Consider the following 23,015-nt stretch of genomic DNA (forward strand, 5'->3'; position numbering starts at 1 on the left):
CATATTATTCTTCATTGAATCTCTTTATACTCTACTTCTTTTACAAGTAAAAGTAATTGTAATTTTTTGTCCACAAAATCCTCTCATATCTTCTGTGAAATCAAGGTTTGGTTAATCTTGATTTTGATGATAACAAAACAAGGTTTAGAACTAATGATTATATTTCAAGTGTGATTAGGCAAGACGATTTCCAAAGTGACAATCACAAAGACAAATCAAGGCAAGGAGAAATCATGAAGAAGAAGACCATCTCAAAGATAAGTGTTTTTCAAGACCCAAGCTTCACAAGATCTCTTTGTAAGGTTGTTGGTGCACTAGGATTTTCAGGCATTACATTCTTTACTTATGCACCAAAATCATCCAAGAGTTATTTTGTTTTAAATGTCTTAAGAATTGGATGACTTCATGTTTTCAACTAAAACCTTGTGTTAAATGTTTTTCAAACTTGTTTTAAAAAGGTTTTAAGTTGAAAAAATTGGTTGTTGAGCCAAAAAATGGCTCAACCGGTTCAACCATTTGAGAAACCGGTCAACCGATTGTGATCGTCAAGTCGAGGACCGGTCAAGGGATGCCACAAAGTTTCTCTCTCTCCCAATGGCCTTCTTTTCCCGGTCGAGGTGATTCTCTTCCTGGTCGAGGTCCGGTTGAGGCCCAACGGTCACCTGCCAAGCATTAAATGCTAACGGCTAGTCAACCGGTCGACCCCTAACTCGACCGGTCGAACCCCCAAACGGCTAGTTTAGCTTTTCTCTTCTATAAAAAGACTACAATCTTCATTGTTTCATAAGCTTAACCTTCCCAAACCTTTCTTACATATATTTGAGCCTTGGAATAGTATTTTTTGAGTGCACCATTGTTCTAAAACTTGCATATCTTTAGTGCACCATTCAATCCTAGTTTCCTTGTATCATTTGAGCTTAAATTTTTTATACTAGAATTTTGTGGGATCATTTGTTTGTAAATCTTTGAGAGGAAGTTTTTCAAGAGTGGGATATCTCTTGAGAAGTGTAAAGGGTGCTTGGAGCCAAAAGTTCAAGATGGTGAATTAGAACCATAATCCAATTGTATTGCTTGAAGGCTTGGTTTGGAAGCCTTGAATTAGTGGAACCTCAAGCTTGGGATTGAAGCTAGAGAAGAGTGGATGTAGGCCGGGTTGCGTCGAACCACTATAAAATCTTGTGTTTGCATTCTCTTTTCCCTACTCTTTTAATTTATATGCAATTGTCTTTATATTGCTTATTATATACTTGCGTATAATTGTCTTTTACTTTCACATAGTTTAAATTTGCAAAAAGAGACCATCACCCTATTCAAACCCCCCCCCCCCCCCCCCCCCCCCCCCCTCTAGGGTGATTACCATAGGTTGAATTAGCCTAATTTTTCTAACATATGCTTTATGACATTCTAAGAATGTCTAGAAATACAATGTTGAATAGTTGTAATCCATTCAATGTTAAACTTTGAACACCTTTTTTTCTAGCTCAAAAAATGAAAAATAAATAAATATATTGTAATAAGTATACATATGCACTTTTAATATTATTAGAGATGATTATTAGCTTATTTATTAGTGAAAAACATAACTTTCTTGAAAAAATTTATTAGCATTATAGAAATATTAGAAGAAAAGAAATAGAGAATGATGATGAACAAGAAGAACAAGAATGTATATTTATTATAGATGCAAATATAATTGTTTTTCCTAAACTTTCAATGGATGCCTTCTTTACTTTGGTGCTTGTGGTCATGAAAATTAATTTTATGTTTTCTTTTAATTTATTTATTTGAGGGGCACAACATCATATGGTATGGCCCCACAACCATGGTTGTTTACTACAATGAGTGTTATTTATGGGATGCATTTATCTTCCGCGATTTTATAGGTTCAATCATGGGAACATGACTTTTTTATTTTTATGTTTTTTTCACTTAATTTAAATTCCTTTAGGAAAGGTCATCTCATGATTGCATTTTTTAATGAGAAAATTGAATTAGATAAGATTAAATTTGTGTGCATGTGTGCAACAATTGTATAATATGACATTCTTTCGGAAAGTTTTTAAAATTTCAATTCTAGTTAGTAGGAAAAAAAAAAAAACCTACTTAAAAGCTATAGGTTTAAAAAACATAATATCAATATTATTAAATTTTGTATAAGTTAAAATACAATTTTAACTAATATTTTTTATTTTTATATTAAATTTTTTTTAAAATCATAATTTTTTTAATTAAAAAACAGTTAAATAGATATGAAAACTCACATATAGTTTAAAAAAATAACTTATAATTTTTAAAAAGTTAATCCTAATGCATTGTTGGAGGCTTAAAAGAGCTTTATTTGATTGAATTTTTTCCCACTATAAATAAGTTTAATGTATAAAACAAAATTTTTGCTTTTCATAATTTTTATTTAATGTCTTAGGATAAAAACTCTAACAAAGAAGGTTTTATTATTTTTGGGAACTTTTGAAAAATATAATTATAAAAAAATTTATGGGGAAGTGTAATTTACCCGGCTTAAATTTTTTTAAGTCCTTTTATATTCAATTAAATTGCAATTCCAACTAAACATAAAAGGTACATTACTAAACCATAAAGTAAATTCTAGGGAAAATAATGTTGAGGTGGTCTCTTACATGTTTCCGTTGGAAAGTATCACAAATTTCTAATTAGTATATATTTCTTCTTTGTAAGGAATATTATAAATTAGTATATATTTCTTTTTTTGTAAAGAATATTATATAAAATATTTTAGATGGAGATAGATTTGTAACAATTGTAAAAGTGGATAGAGATGTTAGGAAAAATGGGAGATACCTAATGAAGTAAGGGGCTTGTAGTATTGTATCTATTTCTATCTTATATAATATTTTCTATAATATAATATAATAATTTTCTTTTATTCGTAAATGCAAATATAGTTGATCGAACCATGCTAAAACTTTGTCTATGTTTATGTAGATTATTTTATCAGTGTTCTTGAACCAATATTGTTTTGCATTAAAATTGTTGTTGTCACAACAATTTCAACCACATGTAGGAATATTTTTTTGTGCTATAATATTAATATATGTTGCATATCTTTAGGATATATGGGGTCGTTTGTTTCCCATTAGAACTTTATATCATTATGAAAATATTTTTATGTTGCAACCACTAATTATTAAGCACCTAGAAAAGCATGTAAGAAGCATTTCACAAATAAATTATAATAGAAATTTGATAATTTAAAAGCATTTTCCCTTTGATGGGATTTCAAAAATATCCACGAGAAAAGAAAAAAAAATATAAGAAATATGTATCCATTTACATGTTTAATTTTGATGAAAAATTAAGAAAAAATTGGTATTAACAAAATTATATTCACCTAATGATCCTTGGCTTTCATATGAATATATATATATATATATATATATATATATATATTGGTATATATATATATATATATATACCAATTAATTATACTTCATAAATTTTGATAGAAAATAGTTTTTTGAGAATTTATTTTGAAAATAGGATATTTTATGATAACATATTATAATTGCTTTTATTATTTCCATTTGTTTTCTAATGAGTATTTTAAAAAATAATTGTAAAAATGTGAAAAATAATTGAAAATAAAATTCTAACCATAAAAGTTATTTTGGAAATATTTAAAAAAAATAAATAAATAAGTTAAGAATATTTCAAGATTTCAAATAGATTTTTATTTTAAAAAATATTAAGCCATTGTTTTCAAAAATTGTTATCACAATGAGAAGTATTTCCCTTAGCCAACATGTTGAAATTATAATCCGACTTAATGTCAAATTTGAAAAAATTTAGACATTTGAGAAATATTAGAAATTGTTATTTTATTTAGGTTTCCTGTGTTAATTAGGACTTTTGGTTTAATAGGAATTGGAGTCCTAGTACAAATATAATTAGTTTATTATAAATAGGCTTGTTATTATGTTGAAAATAAGAATGCAATAAATTTTTATTTTTAGCAAAAGTATTATCAATTCCTAATCATGTGGGTTCCAACAATTGGCCTCAGAGCCAAAAGATCAAGGAAAGTGAAATGTCATATTAGAGCTAGAATAACAAGGAATGTGCAAAATCACAAGAAAGTTGCAATTTTGTTGGTGAAATTATGGCTATAAACAATAACTTAATTCATCATCAACTCCCAAATTCATAGGTAAGAATTTTAATAATTGGTGCATTCATATGCATGTCTTATTTAGATCTCAAGATTTATGGGATCTAGTGAATAGTGGTTATAACAAAGTGATCGATTCAAAAGAATTTAAGGTACTATCAAAAGAGCATAAATAATCATTGAAAGATTCTAAATAAAAAATAAAAAATCCCTCCATGCAATATTTAAGAAAATCTCTGAGTTAAAAATGACAAAAGAGGTATGGGTTAGTCTACAAAAATTATACAAAGGTGATGAAAGTGTTAAGCAAATGAAGTTGCAAACATTAAGAGGTGCATTTGAGTCTCTTCGCATGAATGACTTTGAATCCATCTCATGTTACTTTGATTATGTACAAACCATTGTTAACCAAATGCAGGTTAATGGTGAGAAACTTAATGATCAATGAATAGTAGAGAAAATGATAAGATCTTAAAGTGGAAGTTTTGACTATGCTATTGCAACAATTGAAAAAAGAAAAGAAATTTTCACTCTCACAATGGAAGCGTTAATGAGTCCATTGTGTTTGCAATAACAACGAATGAATTAAAGAATCAACTTTACAAATTTGGAGCAAGCCTTGTGGCAGAGGCTTTGGTTGTGGTAGAAGTAAAGGAGGACACAACAACTTTAACAAAAAAAAAAGAGATGGTGACACAAATTCTTCTAAAGAAAGAGGCAACACTTCTAGATTTAAAGACAAGTCACATATGCAATGTTTCAGATGTATAAAATATGGACATTATGAGACAAAATGTCGAACAAAATTGCATAATGAACAAGATGAGTAGGCAAAGACCACCGAGGTAGAGCAAAATTTGGTATTAGCTTGCAATGTAGCAACATCAAATGTAAACTGCCAAGATGTTTGACATCTTGATGCAAGATGTAGCAATCACATGTGCGATAAAAAGGAATTATTTTCACAATTAAATGAATCAGTCTGAGATGAAGTTAATTTTGGAAACAAATCCAAAGTTTCAATCATAGACAAAGGTAATGTTAAAATATGTTCTAAAGATGACACTGATGTTAATATAGCAAATGTATTTTTTGTTTTGGATATTTTTTAGAATTTGTTGAGCATAAGACAATTAAAAGAAAAAGAGCATATAATTAATGTCTCTAATGGAGTTTGTACCCTTAGTTATAAAAATAAGAAAATGATTGAAAATATGCAGAAGACAAAGAATAAGATGTTTCTTATGTTTCTTCAAGCAGAAACTTTATTTAGTTTGAAGGCAATAGTGGAAATAGCAATTGGATTTTAAATCTTTGATTGGGTCATTTCAATTTTCATGGGTTGAAGTTGTAAGTGCAAAAAAAATATGGTAATAGGATTACTTATGATTGATATTCTAGATCATGCATGTTAAAGATATCTCATTGGGAAACAACATAAGAATTCTTTTCCAATTGGAAGATTCAAAAGAGCTAAATAACCTTTGGAGTTGGTGCATACATATATATGTGATCTCGGTGATATAAGATCTCTTAGTCACAACAAATATATTCGGACCTTTATAGATGGTTTTACAAGAAAAACTTGGATTTATTTGTTAAAAGAAAAATCTAAGGCTTTTAACAAGTTTAAAGAATTCAAAGTTCCCATTGAAAGACAAAGTGGTTGTAATATTAAGATATTAAGATATGATATAAGAGAAGAGTATTGGGATGAGCCCCTAAAAGCAAGACATGATATAACAAAATTAGACTTAATTGTCCTCTTGCTATCCTTTTGGTGTATTGACATTGATTTGAGCATTTAACTCATATCTCTTACTTTGTATATGACTTGGGTGCATTAAGAGTTGCATAGAAGATACAAGTCATAGGTTCCTTGTAAGTAAATAAGTTGTCCATAGTCAATTCATGGATTTGGATAATCCAGTAGAGACTGTGGTGCACAACCTCCTAATTGGAGGAATGACTTGTCTTGACTATTAGGATGGGTTTCCCATGGTGAATACACTAGTGTATGTAATACACACTAGACAAAACCTATGGTGAATTATGACACAAGGCTATCAATTGTCATGATTCACCAAACTATTATACTGCATGGACTCTCAACCTTGAGAGGATATTAAGTCTATATCAAAATCAACACAAGACTTTGATCTATAGATGAGACCCTAAAGTGGTCATATATCCTTATGGATTGGGTCACTATTGATGGAGGCTAGTGGCAATAGGTATTCTCAATAGAAACATCATGATATCTTATGGAATTAAGATAGTGTGTCGATCCAAAAGACATGTGATCATGAAATTTATGGTCACAATAATTCTATTAGTGGAATTTGATATATGCTCCTTAGAGATAAAGTATGTCAGTTAATAACATAATAAGTGAGATCTGTAACTCAAGGATTTAAGAGGTAATCTTTATAGGTGATAACACTACCTTATTAGATTATGGGCATCGGTTCATGGAGAGCCTACATGCAATGGATAATAGGTCACGGACTCGAGCACTTGGTGTCTCGTTGTAATATACCTAGGGTATTGAAGTGTAATTGACTCTTTATAGTGGAATGTTGAGTCAATTTTAGAATTTGATTCTCAAGGAGCCATTACTCTTATGGGTCTTAGTAGTCCATGCTCTGAACTCATTCCTTGGTGGCACGATTTATGAGGGTTGGATGGGTTTTTAGTTTACTTTTGTGCATAAAGACGTTTTGGTAATTACACAAGGTTGCATGGGAATAAATGAGTGGTATCTTTGGACTAGACTAATAGATTAATTAGGACCCTGTATAGTTAATTAATCAATTACCAACCTTTTTGGGCTTGATTAAGTGACCCAAGACCATGGTGGGTTTAAGTTACTTAAGCTTAGTAGGAAACATATAAATACCCCCTTAAAGGTTAAGGTTTCCATGTCTTTCCATTTTCTCCCTATAGTCTAAAAAAAAACCCTAGCCTCCACCATTGAGATCTCAACTATCTCAATGCTTAGACACAATGAAGAGTCATTGAGCAGAAGATCACGGTGTTTACAAGATTCATTAGGACTTTGGAGTTATTTACATCAACTGAAATCGATTTGGGAACATCTGGATCAAAGGTATGTGGCTTTATTCCTTAGATCTATGATTTCTGTAGTATCAATATTAGTTTTTAAATACCTAGTTTTCTGTTGCGATGGATTTAAAAAGTCTAGGATAAATTTTTATGCACCTTATGAGATCTAGGGCATGGGAATGGAGTGATATGAGGTTTCCAATAGAGAGTTCACCTCAAATGAGTTGTATAATTATTGCAAAAGTCAGGGTATTCAACAACAATTGACAGTTAATTATACACGTTAACAAAATGGTATAGCTAAAAGGAAGAACAAAACCATTGTTGAAATGACAAGAAGCATGTTGAAGGCCAAGTCTCTTCCAAAAACTTTTTAAGCAAAAGTTGTTACACGTGTAGTGTTCTTATTGAATAAGTGTCTCGCTAAAATAGTCTTTGGAAGAACACCTGAGGAAGCTCAGAGTGGTCATAAACTAGAAGTTTCTTTTTTACGAATTTTTGGATGTATTGCATATTCCCATATACCAAAGGAGCACAGAAAAAAAAATGATGATAAAAGCGAGAAGTGTATTTTCATTTGTTATAGTGATGTAACTAAAGGTTACAAACTATATGATCTAGAAATATGGAAATTAATTGTGAGTAGAGATGTTCAAATCCTAGAGAACAAGAGGTGGAAATGGACTCAAACACAAAATGAGGAAAAAAGAATTGTCCTTGAAGAAAACTTTGTGGAAGACAATGAGAATCAGAAGAATTCTATTACAGATAAATCTATTTCAAATATGAATTCTCCTATTAGAAGCAAGGATGAAAATATCGATAATCACGAATATATTGATACTTCGATTTTACAGATATATCGGATATATCGAAAATATATCGACGGATATTTTGGAAAAAAAATATCGGTAGGCTTAAAATTATTAAAAACTCATGAAAATGTAAGGAAAACCTCATAATAATATAATTAGAAGTATAATGGACATTTTTAAGTTGTTTTATTGAAAATTTTGATATACATATGATATAATTTGTGATATTAGATGTAATTATATCATATGGATCTATAAGAAATGTTAATTTTGTAATTGTTCTCATTATAAAGTCATATAAAATACTTCATTTCATTAAATATCAATAATTTGTACACATTAAATTCATTAAATAAACATATTTCATATTCAAAATATACTACTTCATGTTAATTAAATTAATTAAATAATTTAGCTAAGTTAACTAGTTTAATTTAATTCTAAATGTGAAAATAAATCACAAATAATCATCTAAATAAACATATCAATTTATAATTAAATAATCAAATTAACCTAAGTTAATTCAATAAAAATATAAAAATTAATTACAATTGAATGTAAAAATAGCATTAAATCATCCATATTGCAAACATACTAATTAATTGAAAATACATGAATTAATTACAATTGCAAACAAAATTAATTACAATTTAAAATAAACATACCTTAAAATGATTGAATAATTGAGCAACCTTATTAAAAATTGGAGTAATGAGAAAGCAAATGAAGAATGAAAGCAAAAAATGGATGAAATGGATGAAATTTGGGTTATTTATAAAAGAAATTTGGGCCAAAATAGCCGTTGGAACATTAATTTACTATTGAAAATTAATTTTGGCCGTTGGATAAAAAATTGGGAGCAATATAGCCATTGGATCATCATATTACCGTTGGAATCACATCTAGGCTGTCGGATCAACACGGGTGTGATCTGAGCCGTCGGATCACGCTGCATGAAGGAGGGGAAATATCGCCAAAAAATCGGCAATTTATCTCCGATTAATCGCCGATATTTTGCCACCAAAGGCGATTTTTTCATAAAATCACCGATTTATCTCCCCAAGCCAATATATCACCGATATTTTGGCGATTTTTGCATAAATATCTCCCCTCCGATTTTTCTCCACGAAATATCGTGTCAACCCCTCTCGATATATCCCAACATTTTCCTCATTGATTATAAGTTCTCCTATGTAAACAAAAATAAGGCAAAAAATTGAATCACAAAGTTGCCCAAAACATTCTCACATTATGCCTGCACATCTAAGGGATTATGAAGTCATGAAATATATCAAACTCATCGATGAAGGTTTAGTTAACTTTTGTCTATTTGTAGATTGCGATCCTATTTCATATGAAGAAGCAAGCGATGAGAAGTGGATTCAAGCAATGAATGAAGAAATTCAATCCATAGAGAAGAACAATACATGGGAGTTAACTACCCTTCCAGTTAGAAAGAAGCCTATAGGTGTTAAATGGGCTTAAAAGACAAAATATAAACTCGATGGTAATGTTGATCGATTTTAAGGCAATATTGGTTGTAAAAGGCTATAAACAGAAGCTAGATATTGATTATTTTGAAGTTTTTACACCAGTTGCTAAATTAGATACCATTCGCATGATAATTGCACTTGAAGCTCAAAAAAGGTGGAAAATTCACCAAATGGATGTAAAGTTAACTTTTCTTAATGGTGTACTTGAAGAAGAAGTTTTTGTTGAACAACCACCAAGGTATATTAAGGAAGGGTAAGAAAAACAAGTTCACAAACTCAAAAAGGCATTGTATAGGTTAAAGTAGGCACCATGTGCTTGGTACACGTAGATTGATACTCATCTATTATGGCATGAATTTCAAAAGAGTTCTTTTAAGCATACACTTAATATCAAATAAAATTCTAATGGTGATATAATTGTTGTGTGTGTCTATGTAGATGATTTAATTTTTATAGGAAATTGCTGACAGATGTTTAAAGATTTCAAGGAGGCAATGAAACAACAATTCAAAATGATAGATTTGGGATTAATGTCCTATTTTCTTGGAATTGAAGTCCAACAAATAGATGATGGTATCTTTATCTCACAAAAAAGTACATTATAAACATTCTAAAGTGATTCAGGATCGAATCATCATCAACAATCCATACTCCTATTGTAGAGCAACTAAAGATGAAAAAAAAAAAACACTAGAGAATTAGCAAATCCCACATATTTCAAGGGCATAGTAGGAAGTCTTCATTATTTAACTTCTATTAGACCATTTATTGTTTAAGGAGTGAGAATTATTAGTTGATTTATGGAAAAACTATATCAGTCACACTTGCAAGCAGCAAAACGAATTTTGAGGTATGTAAGTGGTACTTGTGATCATGGAATTTTCTACTCCTACTCAAACAATTTCAATTTAATGGGCTACACAAATAGTAACTAAGAAGGTAATGTACAGACTAGAAAGAGTACTGCTAGATATGTTTTTTATCTTGGAACATGAGCATTCTAATAGTCATCAAAGAAGCAACAAGTTATAGCATTATTAACTATAGAAGTTGAATACATGACAGTTACTTCCGTAGCATATCAAGCGATTTGATTTCGTAGGATGCTTAGTAAATTGAAATATAAACAAAAGGGTCTTACAAAGATTTTATGTAATAATAAGTCTACTATTGCATTGACAAAGAATATGATGTTTCACGATAGAAGCAAACACATAAGCATCAAATTTCATTATATTAGGGAACTCATGAAAAATCAAGAGATCGAACTTGAGTTTTGTAGATCAAAAGATCAAGTTACAAATATTTTTATAAAGCCACTAAAGAATAGAAGTTTAAGATGATGTTGGTATGATTGACTTTACAACTCAAATTAAGGGACACTGTTAAAATTATAATATGACTTGAAGTCAAATTAGAAGAATTTTATAAATTTGAGAAATATTAGAAATTGTTATTTATTTAGGTTTTCTATATTGATTAGGACTTTTGGTTTAATAGGAATTGAAATCCTAGTAATTAGTTTATTATAAATAGACTTATTATTAGGTTGAAAATGAGAATGTAGTAAATTTTTATTTTTAGTAAAAAGTATTATCATTTCCCAAACAAGTGGCTCCAACACAACATGCTCTGACAGATTTGAAAATCAAGAAGAGAGGGAGTGACGGGACGATATGGTATAATAAAGAAAAGTTGTTGGGCGGTGGAGTTGCTGTAATGAATTGATGAAGTCCATTCAACTGCCAATGTCTTGAAGGCCCACAGGGAGTCCAGTCAAAATACCTCACATGCAAGACATCCCTCGTCCCTCACCCTCTCTGCAGTTTTATTTATGGCGAACCAAACAGGTCCACACACAATGACTCGATATAGAAATGGAAACAACTCCTTCAATGGCTGTGAGGATTAATAAATTTTTATTTTCAGTAAAAAGTATCATCTGGGAAATGACTGCGTATTTCATAAGAAAAGCATTTCTAGCAATGCATCCCTTGGTGACGGGGGAGAAGAGTATAAATCAAACCATCCCTCAGGGATAACTCTTTTTCACTCTGATTTTTACTCCAACTGTATAAATGCATGTATGCTATTCCTCCATGACTCAGTCCTTCCCACTTTTTCTTGTACTACTAATCCTTTCCTGGACATTGACAGGAATGAGAAAAGGACTGGTCACCGAGTAGTGGGCACAAAGTCAAAATAATAGTAAGGAATCCGGAGGCGTACATTTGCATATTATTAGATAATAACTCACAATGAATACTCGCTCTGGGATGGACCCGAACGGATGTGGAAATGCTGCATGGGACATGCCTCCATGGAGACTCCAGCAAGCTTTAAGGAATTCAATTTTACAACTGAACTAACAAAAATGCCCACCAATAAGCTACTGTCTAAGGGGAAAACTGGGAATAACTTTTTGCGTATATATACAGTGAGTCACAAAAATAAATTAAAAAAAAAAAAAAGAGCATTCCAAGGAGATGGTTTTAATAAATTTCAATTCCAATTTGATTCTATCGGAAAGCACGATGAATGCAGCCAGGATTCCAAGAAACGAAGGATTTCATGGATTTGATGGGCTTTCTATGTGCTTATTTTCAGAGTCCTTTGCAGGCTGATTACCATCGGTCAAGGGGAGGGTGCTCTCCTGAGCTTCAGCTCCGTCACCTCCTGGCCCAAACTGATCCTCTTGAATGGGGTCCATCCTGTGGTTGTCGTTAGATCTCGATGAAAACCCACGGCCAGTTGACAAACAGTTGTATGAATGTGTGTTGCGGGATTCCATGCCAAAATGTGATCGAACAGCTGAACTGAACATGGGTTGCATCAAGCATTTTCTCTCAGGAAACTCCCACAATGAAATTCGACACACAGGACATGTGGAATGCTGCTGCAGCCATATGTCTATACATGTAACATGGAAGAAGTGGCCGCAGTAAGGGAGAATACGCAATATATCTTCAGCTTGGTATTCTACTAGGCAAACTGTGCACCTACCATTTATGATATTTTCCAGTTCCATTAGCAGGAAAATCATGAAGCATAAATAATGACAACAATGAATGAACAAAATCCCACATCCAAACCACTGCTACAAGAAGCCGCAAGTGAAAAATACCACTTTACAGGCAGTCATATCTAGGTGCAATCCACAAACTATAATGGTATTTGTTTGCATGTATCACAAAATGGTGTATCAATTCATATTGACTCAAGAATTTGGTTCCAAAAACATATTAAAACCTTCAACAATTGTTTCATATATATTGATATAGCCATAACCAGAGGTCCCCTATTTGTGTGCTGCATGCTTGAGAGAGAGAGAGAGAAAGGGAGAAGGGGAGAGGAAAGGGAGGGAGTGATGTAGAATCAACCATAGAATGATTTTATATAATCAAATAAGATGGGCTAGGATTCCAATCTTTTAAGATTTAACAAAAGAAACAAAAATAAAATTATAGCAGCAGAAATAAAATAAACAAAAGATAAGAAAAGAAAACATAGAGAAGCAATATAAAAAAAAACCTTATAAGTCTCAATAAGACCATATAGGAGTCTCACCATTGAAAATTGCAAGGTATGAAAAAATTTAATATCATTATTCATCGATAATTAATCTCATTTTATATTAATTAGCCTTATTTATGGGCTTTAGAAAACTATAAAACTTGAATAAAATTATGAAAAAAGAAATCTAACTTCTATGATAACTTTTTAGTACTCTTATTTCTTTTGTAAACCTCTCAAGTCTTCAAAATAAAATGATACTCTTATTTCTTTTGTAAAACTCTCAAGTCTTCGAAATAATATGATACTCTTATTTCTTTTCTAAAACTCTCAAGTCTTCAAAAAAATATAATTCAAAAGAAAATAGAAACTTTCCTTTTAGAATAAAAAATGAAGATTTTCTAGTAGTTTCTAACAAGTTTTCAAATAGAAACTTGAGAGAAAAGAAGAATTTTTTAGAAAATAAAAAGTTCAGGAATATAAACTATAAATAGAGAGAGAGAGAGAGAGAGAGAGAGAGAGAGAAAGAAAGGGAGAGAGAGAGGGGGGTGGGGGGGAGGGGAGGGGGGGAAGAAGAGGATATAGAGGAGGAGAGAGCCTCAATTTTAGATTAAACAAACCAAATATAAAACAAAGAGAAACTGATCTTCAAGACAATTCAATGATGAGAATTTTGGACCTCACCTAAGCAAACTTCAAAGCCTGAGAGCATGCTACATACGAGATCCATTTGCCTTCAAGAAATGTTCTAGAAATATTTTTTATTTTTTTTGATAAATAAGACTCAATGTATTAGAGTAGAAAAGGAGCATACACAATTGAATGCATGCCTCAATATAATTGAAAAAAGGCTTAGAAAAGTTGAGGGAGTTTGTTTAATTAAAAAGAAAAGTCAAGGAAGTTTCAACACTTAGCATTAGGATATATAGTGAAGATTGATTGATATAACCAAGTCCAAGCATTCACAGATCAGGTTCTTCAAGATTTACTCAGAAAAGGAAAAGCACTAAAAGGAAAATTCTACTGATTAAGGATCTTTATAGTCATAATTAGTAAATAGTTGGTTATTTAAGTCTCATTTAGAATTTGAGGCAAAGAAGTTTCTATATTTTTAAACCTTCTATTTTCTGAAAGTTTTGCTTTTCTAAAGTTTCTATTTTATTAAAAGGTGTCTTTTCTTTTAAAAAAAAAAAAAATTCTTTTTTCTTAATAGAACTTTAACCCAATAGGATAAGGCAAGTTTTTAAAAGTGTTTATTTTCTAGAAGCTTCCATTTTCTAAAAAATTATTTTCTAAAAATTTCAATTTTCCCTTTTTTTTTTAAGTGGAAGGTTTATAGTTTTAGGAAAGAATTAGGAGTTCTAATAAGTTAATATATAGATTAGGTTTCCTTTTGTATAGTTTGTTAGGTCTTCTTGGGTTTTCTAATGTCTATAAATAGTCGAATTGTTGAGAACCAAATGATGACAAATATTATCAATTATTTTTTTCATACATAACAATTTCTGATACTGGGACTCTCAAGTTGCATTTGGTTAGCAAAATGGTTTTTAGTTTTCGTTTCCTATTCTGTTTTTTGAAAACAATTTTCATTTCTCATTTTTTCCTTATTGAAAATCCATTTGGTTGAAAGAAACGAACACTGTTTTTATAAAAATGAAACTGTAAAATCATGTTTGGTATTAAATTTTTACTAAGGTGAAAAATAGGGAAAAGAATGAAATTACAGTTAGGTAATTGCGTTTTCTTAGCTTTATTTTTTATTTTAAAATATTGTTGTAAAGGTTCTAATATGCTATAATCAACAAAGAAATTGATTTGTTGTGTAGACTCTTTAATCTACTCAAGTAAATTAGTTTCTAATACAAAATATATCCAATCATGATAATAAATAGTTTAATGAATGAAACAAAATACTCAATACAACCTAAAGTAATGATAATACTTCTAAGATAGTATTTGATTTCAAATATAAACAAAATCATCATTGACCATTCCTTTTACGCTTTGGGTAAAAGGTGTTTCAAGTGAGTATAAAGAGAAAGACAAAAAAGTAAACCTAGCACAGTTTGCAAAAAACAAAAAAAGAAAGTTGTAATATTCATATTTCTTTTATATTGTGGTCCATGAAATGTGTTAAGTAATCTATTCACCTTTGTGTTTTCAACTCTTTCTGAAAACCTTTTGTACTTTATTCAGAAAATTCTAAAAGCTTCAAATTGGTGTTCCTACATTTTCCTTCCACCAAAGATTTCCCTTTTTCTATTCTCCATTTATTTTCTTCTTTTTTCTGCTTTTTATTTTATCTTTCCTTGCTGCCACAATCTTTAATCAAGTTTCCTCTCCTTGAATTCTAAACAAAGTCCTATCCCATTTTGTTTGGTTGTAGGTAATCACCTCAAGATTGTCCTACATTATTGAGGTAATGTAGGCAATATATGCATGGATGAGGAAACCTCATCCATGTATATCCATGCATCTCCTCCCCTCATGGTCCAATTGTGGTAATGAATAAGACTAAAGAGAGGAATCAGAATGACTTGAAACTTTGAACAGAGAAAGACAAGAACTTTACTAAGAAGAAACTCTAACTCCATGCACCAATCTACATCATCACAAAGTGGCTAATTCTGACCTACCTAGTTACAGAGAACATCAGACTATCTAAATACAGTGTCAAATAGCTTGCTTGCCTGCATTGAAGACAAATATTTCAGCAAACTTATCACATATGCAGCAAAATAGTAAACCATTCCTTTTTCTCTTTAGGATAAAAAGGAACGCGTACCAAGAAATCAGGGAAGAAGTCGCAAAACTCATGTACATGCTGGGTAAAACCCAAGAAGTGTACCATAAAAACCTAACAGCTTCTAAACTTTTTCCTTTAAAGAGGTCGCAACCCAAAACACTGTCAACCATATAACCATGGACCAAAATCTCATTCAGAATGGAGAGATCTCATATCTTGATAAGTGGTAAGAAAACTCAGTCTCAAGCATGCCTTTTCTAACAGAGAAATACCAAGATCTTGGTATTCCTTTTCATCACCTTTTTCTTTCCCCTGACATTGCTGGTCTCAGAAATATTGCCATGAACTCAAAGATCTCAGTACAACAGCATTGTTGGCTTCCAAATGCAGCCTTCTTTAGCGCCTTGTGGCAGCCCTTTTTATCTGCAACTTTCTACAGTCTTGCTGTCTGACACTCTTTTCATATTTACAAAATCCCTTTTAGTTTACTTGTAAGTAAATATTTCTTTCTGCAATTTTGGGTTTTCATCCATGAACTTGTAAACCTTATGATACAAACTTCTATGGCCAAGTTCGGTTTATAGATTATTCATTCTGATAGATATACATATTTACAGGATATTATATATATCTGGACATGCAAAGAGTTTCATAGCTGATTCTAGTGTCTGGTTCATGGTTCGAATAAGGTTTGAATTTGATAGTTTCCTTCAGTGGTCAAGAGAGTGAAATCTCAGCATTTGATGATTACACTTAAACTAAACATCTAAATAATATGATGACAATGAGAAAGGAGACATTCATCCATGTGGCTTTTGATTAGGAAGCTAGTCAAAGTCTTTATCAAGAAGCTGTGGTGATGATAATTAGAGAGAAGAGATGAACTCCTTACTGTCAAATTGAGAGAGTGGTGTAACTTAAAGAATCAGATGACTAAACAAGATGGGCTTCTTGCAAAGTTCAGAGGACAGAATAGTTTCAAGAATGAAGTGTACAAAATTGGCTCCTCACACTTTGGTAAAGCAGGTAAATCAATTAGATAATGAAAAGATTCAATAAAGATGGACTCCTTGTGGAAGCAAAACTAATATATTGATATCAGGATTCCAAACAAGACCTTAAGTATATCAAAAAGTTCTGTCACAAATCTCTATGTTTTCGTTTGTGGGATATGAAAATCCCATCTTCCTTATATAATATGTTTTTCATATCCCACAACCAAGGGATATAGATGTGGCAATGATAATTTATCTTGTTCTCTTATCCAAGCTAATAGTGGATCAAAATAAGATTTCCATATCGTATACCATGCTTGTATCTCATCTCATGAACCAAAACATCTTGTGTTTGTGTGTGTGTTATGTTTTAATCATATCTATCAGCAATTCCTGAAGATTTTATTTTTAATTTCATTTTTTGGTATTAATTTCTGTCATTTATTCCAAGATGAAACCAGTATTAAAGAATTGTTGATATCTTTCTCAGATGGCCATCACTATCAAGATTTTGTTCCTTGCCTACAAATTGCAGAAGACCAACCAAGGGAGAATGCATTGGACATTGAAAAGCAAGAACAATAAGGTCTAACAATGTAAAGTCACTTTGCAATTCCACGATTTGCATTCACTGTTTCACTTAATGCCTCTATTTAGAGCAATCCAATTCGCATTTGATCAAATTGTCTACCCTCAAGCATCAATCCTATCCATCAATCCTTATCCACCGATCAAAATAAGAAAGCCACCTTTTTTTTTGTAAACACAAGAGCAGCCTACCACATGCTTTGCTCTAAAGAGAACCCTCCCTTGTGTTCATGAAAAACCTAATAATATGATCTGACCACGAATTTCCGATCCTAATTTCTTTTGCCAAACCAAAATAACATCCATATCCCTAGAAAACCTTGTGGTAAAGCCTTTGGAAGAACATCAATCCCTCCAACTCTTAGTCATGGAAGCTCTGCATAGAAATAATATTCCGATGACAAGCTCTCAAAGAGAGGCCTTAAGATTTTGTCAGTCTCCAAATATGCATTTATCTTACTACTTTCACAAAATTGATAATTTCTTTTGCAAATGTTAAGCCCCAGATACATCATATGACAGTTTCAAGTGGAAACAGATTTTTTTATGCTCAAACTCAGGTGGCCCCAAAATCAGCCATCACAAAGATGAACACAGAAGGAAGTAATCAGGAAAGCCCTGAAGTTTCACAATCCAGCGAACATTACCCAGAAAGGGTTGATCCAAAGGCACTAAAAGGGCATAATCATTACCCAAAAACTATGCAGATAAAATCTGTAGTCTGAAAAGACTTCTGAAATGGGTTGACTCTATCTAACTGGTTTAGGGAAATTTTGGATCTTATAATTTTGAGCAACCACACAGAAACTTAACATAAAACATATTGCAGTGACAAAATTGCATTAGAACCAATGAAAAAATTGTACCACTCAATTTCCATTTTTTTTTCCATGTCCCCCTCTCATATTCTTCCCCCTTGGGACAGCAACAAATAATAGAGATAGCAGAGGTTTACACAAAAGAAAACTCCTACTGTCTCTCCTCAGTTTTGCATCTGATGATCAGTTCCATCAGTTCAAATGATTGACTCCAAATGACTAGTGTGTGTTCCAATGTAAGACCAAACTTCAATGCCACACAGACAGAAAATTCTAATGGGATAACTTCCTATAGAAATCAAATGAATTGATTTTTGATCTTCTCTCTATCATAGGAAGCAGATGTCTTAATGGTTTATATCAAAATATCACTACAAAGGAGGATGTGTAGAATCTCACCCTACATGTCTAGTCCAGACGAGTGACAATGCAAAACAGTTAGCATACTAAGAATAGCACAAGGAAAAGGACTTACTGAGCATCCTCTGAAGGGGAGAAAAACTCATCAGCAAACTTCTTTGTTGGAAAGTTGGCTACAACAGCAGGCTCAAGGCCATGCAAACCTCGCTCCAACTGTACCATAAAAAGTGAACAACAATTGAGTGCTCCAGAGAACATAAATCAAATCTTCTAAAGGTGAGAAGGTGTGCATCAAATTAGAGCATCATATACTCTAAAAAAATTTACATCCAATACCCAAAAATCCATTAAGAAGTAGAAAATTTTCTTCTTACTAAAGCATGTTCCTTCACTTGTTTTTCTTTCTTATTAGGAAAACTACTAGCAAACACAATAATGAGCTGCACCAAACTGGCATGCCAGGTAACTTATGTGTGGTATTTAAAACTGTCTTCCAAGTTATTGCATTTCAAATACATGAGAGCAAACGGACTGGCGAGGCCCATAAAAGTAAACCCCAAACCCAGAAACAATATATCAATACCTACCAGTCCAAACCAGCAAAGAACAGTATAAGGTACTAAAAGGGGTTCAAAAAAGAAAAAAGAAAAACTATGATCAATTTATCTAGATCAAAGTGATGGTAGTTAGAAGTACAAAACAGAGAGACGCAAGAAGGGAATATCAGAAGATCAAAGGAATAAATAAATAATTTATGATATTCCTATTTCAAGAGAAAACCGAGTGTAATTCAAATAGAAAAATCTGAAAGGATATCATAACCATTAAATTTTAGTCAAACAAATGCCAAAACACATTAATAGCAAGAGAAGAAAAGAAGGGATGAGAAGGTAAAAGAGCGCTAGCGGCACAATCGTAACATTATCCTCTGTTTTAATTACAGAGGGGAAAAAATGAAACATTATCCTCTGTTTGGCCGCTAAGAAAACTTAGAAGAAAAAATAATCGAACTTTTGAATCTTACATCTTTCATTAATTAGCTCGGTAGAGATGGTGTACATTATTTGGAAACAAAAGATTCAAAACTATGTTTTCCATTCTGCAGTCCCATGCTTTTTCAGTAAACAAACAGGGAATCACTGAGGACAAAAAGAGATAAGAAAAAATGCTCACAATACTAAGATCAGATCTGGAAGCAACAGGAAACGATCTCCGCGACGCGTTCAACTGGATTCGGGCGCAAACGAGGCGCGTGCAGACGAAAACGATGAACATCGTACTCACCGCGAATCCAATCACTGTCATCACCAAATTAACCCCGCCGGTTATCATATTCGCCCACTGATTTCCCTCAGAATTATGAAACTCCAACCTTGAATTCAAACTCTCACCATCTCCTCCAGATTCCACTTCGAAAAAACCCTAGCAAATGGTCTCCCAACCAGTCCAATCCCTGCTCCACCACCACACCGCAACCTCAATTCTTCACTCCCATTGCTCATCCTCAAACACACACACACTCTCTCTCACACAAAAACCTTCCAACCGCTCATCGCCCCCACCGGCCACCACCACTGTCTTTTTCTTAGAATTCTTTTTCCAAGGAAGACATCAACCACCTCTTCTTTTTCCTCTTCACACTCTTGGCACTCAAATCTTGCTTGCAGCAGTGGCTCCAGAAAAAATATATATATAAAATAAAAATAAATAAAATTACAAATTGGGATAGCCAGGTTTAGAAAAACAATTGGAATCTCCACTCTGATTAATGTGGTGCTCACTGCTGACTCGGTTTACTTTTTTTCCTTTTTTTTTTTTTTTTTCTGAAACGTAATTTGATGGATCTCGTTTTTCTTTCTTTTAATTATGATCAGATTTGATGTCAGATTCTCCAAACCTCACAAGACCTCACAAGATTTTATTTCGAAAGTATAATTAATTAAAATATTATTCACTTTTTATTTGTGTTTAAATAATTTAAATAAGAGAATTAATTTTTAAAAATAATTATAATATTATTTTCCATAAAATCAAGTATTTTATAAAATTTATACAGGTAGATCTTCTTTATTAATATTTGAGTGCGTAAAAAAAAAGTTAGTTGAACCGCTTATCTTCACGGTTGGTAGCATCGGATACGATAATAGCGAAAATTCCACTTTCACCCATTCTCAAATTTAATTTGAATTAAAAAATAATTTATTCAAGTTAAATTTAATTTGATCCTTAAAATCCCAGAGAAAATAATATTAGTCAAGTCAAAGCTTTTAGAATATAATAATATATTTTTTAATTTTTTATTAATTTAATTTGTGTTGTGAAAGTGGGTATATAAGTATACCCAGGGTTTGGTGGAGTAAAAGTGGATGGTGGAGGGAGAGGGAAGGGATGGTATCTCATCCTCACCCCATAAAGTGGAATTCAAGACACCCATTTGTTGGATACCATATTTTCACCAACCACCCTATACATCATTTTCCAATCCCTTTTTTATAGTCCACTACTACCTCTTTTTACTTGCAAAATGGTAGGGTAAGAACCCCTATATATATATATATATATATATATATATATATATATATATATACTCTCGTATTAATAAAGTAAAACCAAATACAAATAAATAAAATCAACATACAAAATAATTGAATAAATTTTTATACAAAACAATAGGATCTAAAATGCATAAATATCGTACTGTAATAAAATCTTTTTTAGTTATTTCTTTTCTCTATTTTATATTTTTTTATTTTATTTTTTTCCTTCAGAATATTAAAGCTATATTTGATTCCCAAAAAATTAGAAAAAGAAAAAAAAAGTTGGAGAAAATGATTTTCTTATTTTGGTTTTATTATGAAAAATATATAAAAAAATAAATATAATTAAAATTATTAAAAAAATTAATATTTTTAATTATTTAATATTTATATTGGAGAGTTAAATAAATGAAAATTTTTTAACTTTCCTTCAAATGAAACAAACGTACCCTCATGAAACAAAATCATGTGCCATCACGTTCATTGTTCATGAAATGCGAATTATGGTTGATTTTGTAATGAATCATTGTAATGATTTTAGGGTAGATTGGGAGCGGAGAATCATTACTTGGGTGGGCCTTTAGGAGATATTTTTTGTAAAAGATATCTATTTCTAGACATTTTGGATCTTGCTTTTAAATATGTACTTATAAATTTCAGTTTGTCGTTTTTTATTCATTAATCTTCTATTTGGCTAAAACTCATATTTTTGTCCTCGACAAAGTGAAATAAAAAACCATTCTCTTTATGCAATGGTATAGATAGAACATGATAATTTAATTATCCTAGATTTAAAACATTGTACCATGTTTTGAAGCATTCCCTTAGCAATGAAAATTTTGTTTTATTTTTCATTTATTACTTTATTTATATTTTTCTTGTTATAAAAATAATGATAAAAAAATCATTTTGATAAAAATCAAAACTCAATCATATTGGGATTATAAAAAAAAAAAAAAACCCAGCTCTAGTTACCTTTAGTGACTATGAGGATCGTTCCTCTGATCTCTGTTGGTTCAACTACAATTAAGTTATCTCTTTAACTTCTTTATCCACGGACTTTAGAACACATTTGATAGGTTGTGTCCCTTTGATACTATGTTCAACAGCCTTTTTTGGATCACTAGTCGACTTAGAACCAACTTCAGTAATTTGTTTGATAGGAGACTTTGACATGATTAGTGTCTCGACCCCTATTGTGTAAGGAGAGGACCGATTCTTGTTTTATATGATATTATAATTCATTTTAATTCCCTTTTTTTATTATTAGGATTAATTTTATTGAGATACCTTAAAGTTTAATATAAATACACTAAGCTATATATTATCAGTACTAAGCTACATGTTATCAGTTAACACCCCAATGTATTTTATATATAAATTTTAAATTTTAAAAAATAAAATATAGTTTTTAAAAAATTATTAAATACTCATATCTTTTTTTTTTTTTTTATCTAAAATCTCCCTAAAACATAAATTTTATAAACAAAATAAATTTATAAGGGTGCTTTATTTTTAAAATTTGAAATCAATGAAGTAAAAAGCTGAACGCTACTTAACAAATTATATGCAAGTTGGAAAGGGCTCTCCCACCTATATTTTAAAACTTGCTAATTAATTTTTATTTTTAGGAATCCTAATAGGTGGCGTGACACTTGGCTATGTTACGTTAATTTTAATTTTGAAATTTGATGTAATGGGTGACGTGTTTGGCTCCGGGAATTTTGGCTCTGAAAGGATTAGTCTTGACTCTTGAGATGAGTTGTAACTTAATGGTTGTTTTGTGAATTAATAAGCTAATCAACTCATTAAATTATAATTTTTATGCACAAACTATAAGTTCCGTCCCATCAAATGTTACACGTGTTCTGGATTAGATAAGAGAGAGGGGTTTATTTAATTTAATACGATTTTAGGTTTTCGTGGAGGGTGTAGAC

The 23,015-nt window shown here is 31.3% G+C and overlaps 1 protein-coding gene across 1 annotated transcript; it reads right to left on the minus strand.

Moving 5' to 3' along the window:
• Positions 1-11,724: 11,724 nt before the first annotated feature.
• On the minus strand, positions 11,725-20,281 carry LOC117927528 (RING-H2 finger protein ATL8-like). The gene is made up of 3 exons (XM_034847069.1): positions 19,715-20,281; positions 18,657-18,754; positions 11,725-12,517 (listed from the first exon to the last, which is right to left on the minus strand). Exons 1-3 carry the CDS (start codon positions 19,871-19,873, stop codon positions 12,088-12,090), a joined length of 687 nt encoding a protein of 228 aa, XP_034702960.1. The 5' UTR covers positions 19,874-20,281; the 3' UTR covers positions 11,725-12,087.
• Positions 20,282-23,015: the final 2,734 nt, after the last annotated feature.

This window comes from Vitis riparia, chromosome 13 (genome assembly GCF_004353265.1).
Source record: "Vitis riparia cultivar Riparia Gloire de Montpellier isolate 1030 chromosome 13, EGFV_Vit.rip_1.0, whole genome shotgun sequence".
NCBI classification, from domain to species: domain Eukaryota; kingdom Viridiplantae; phylum Streptophyta; class Magnoliopsida; order Vitales; family Vitaceae; genus Vitis; species Vitis riparia.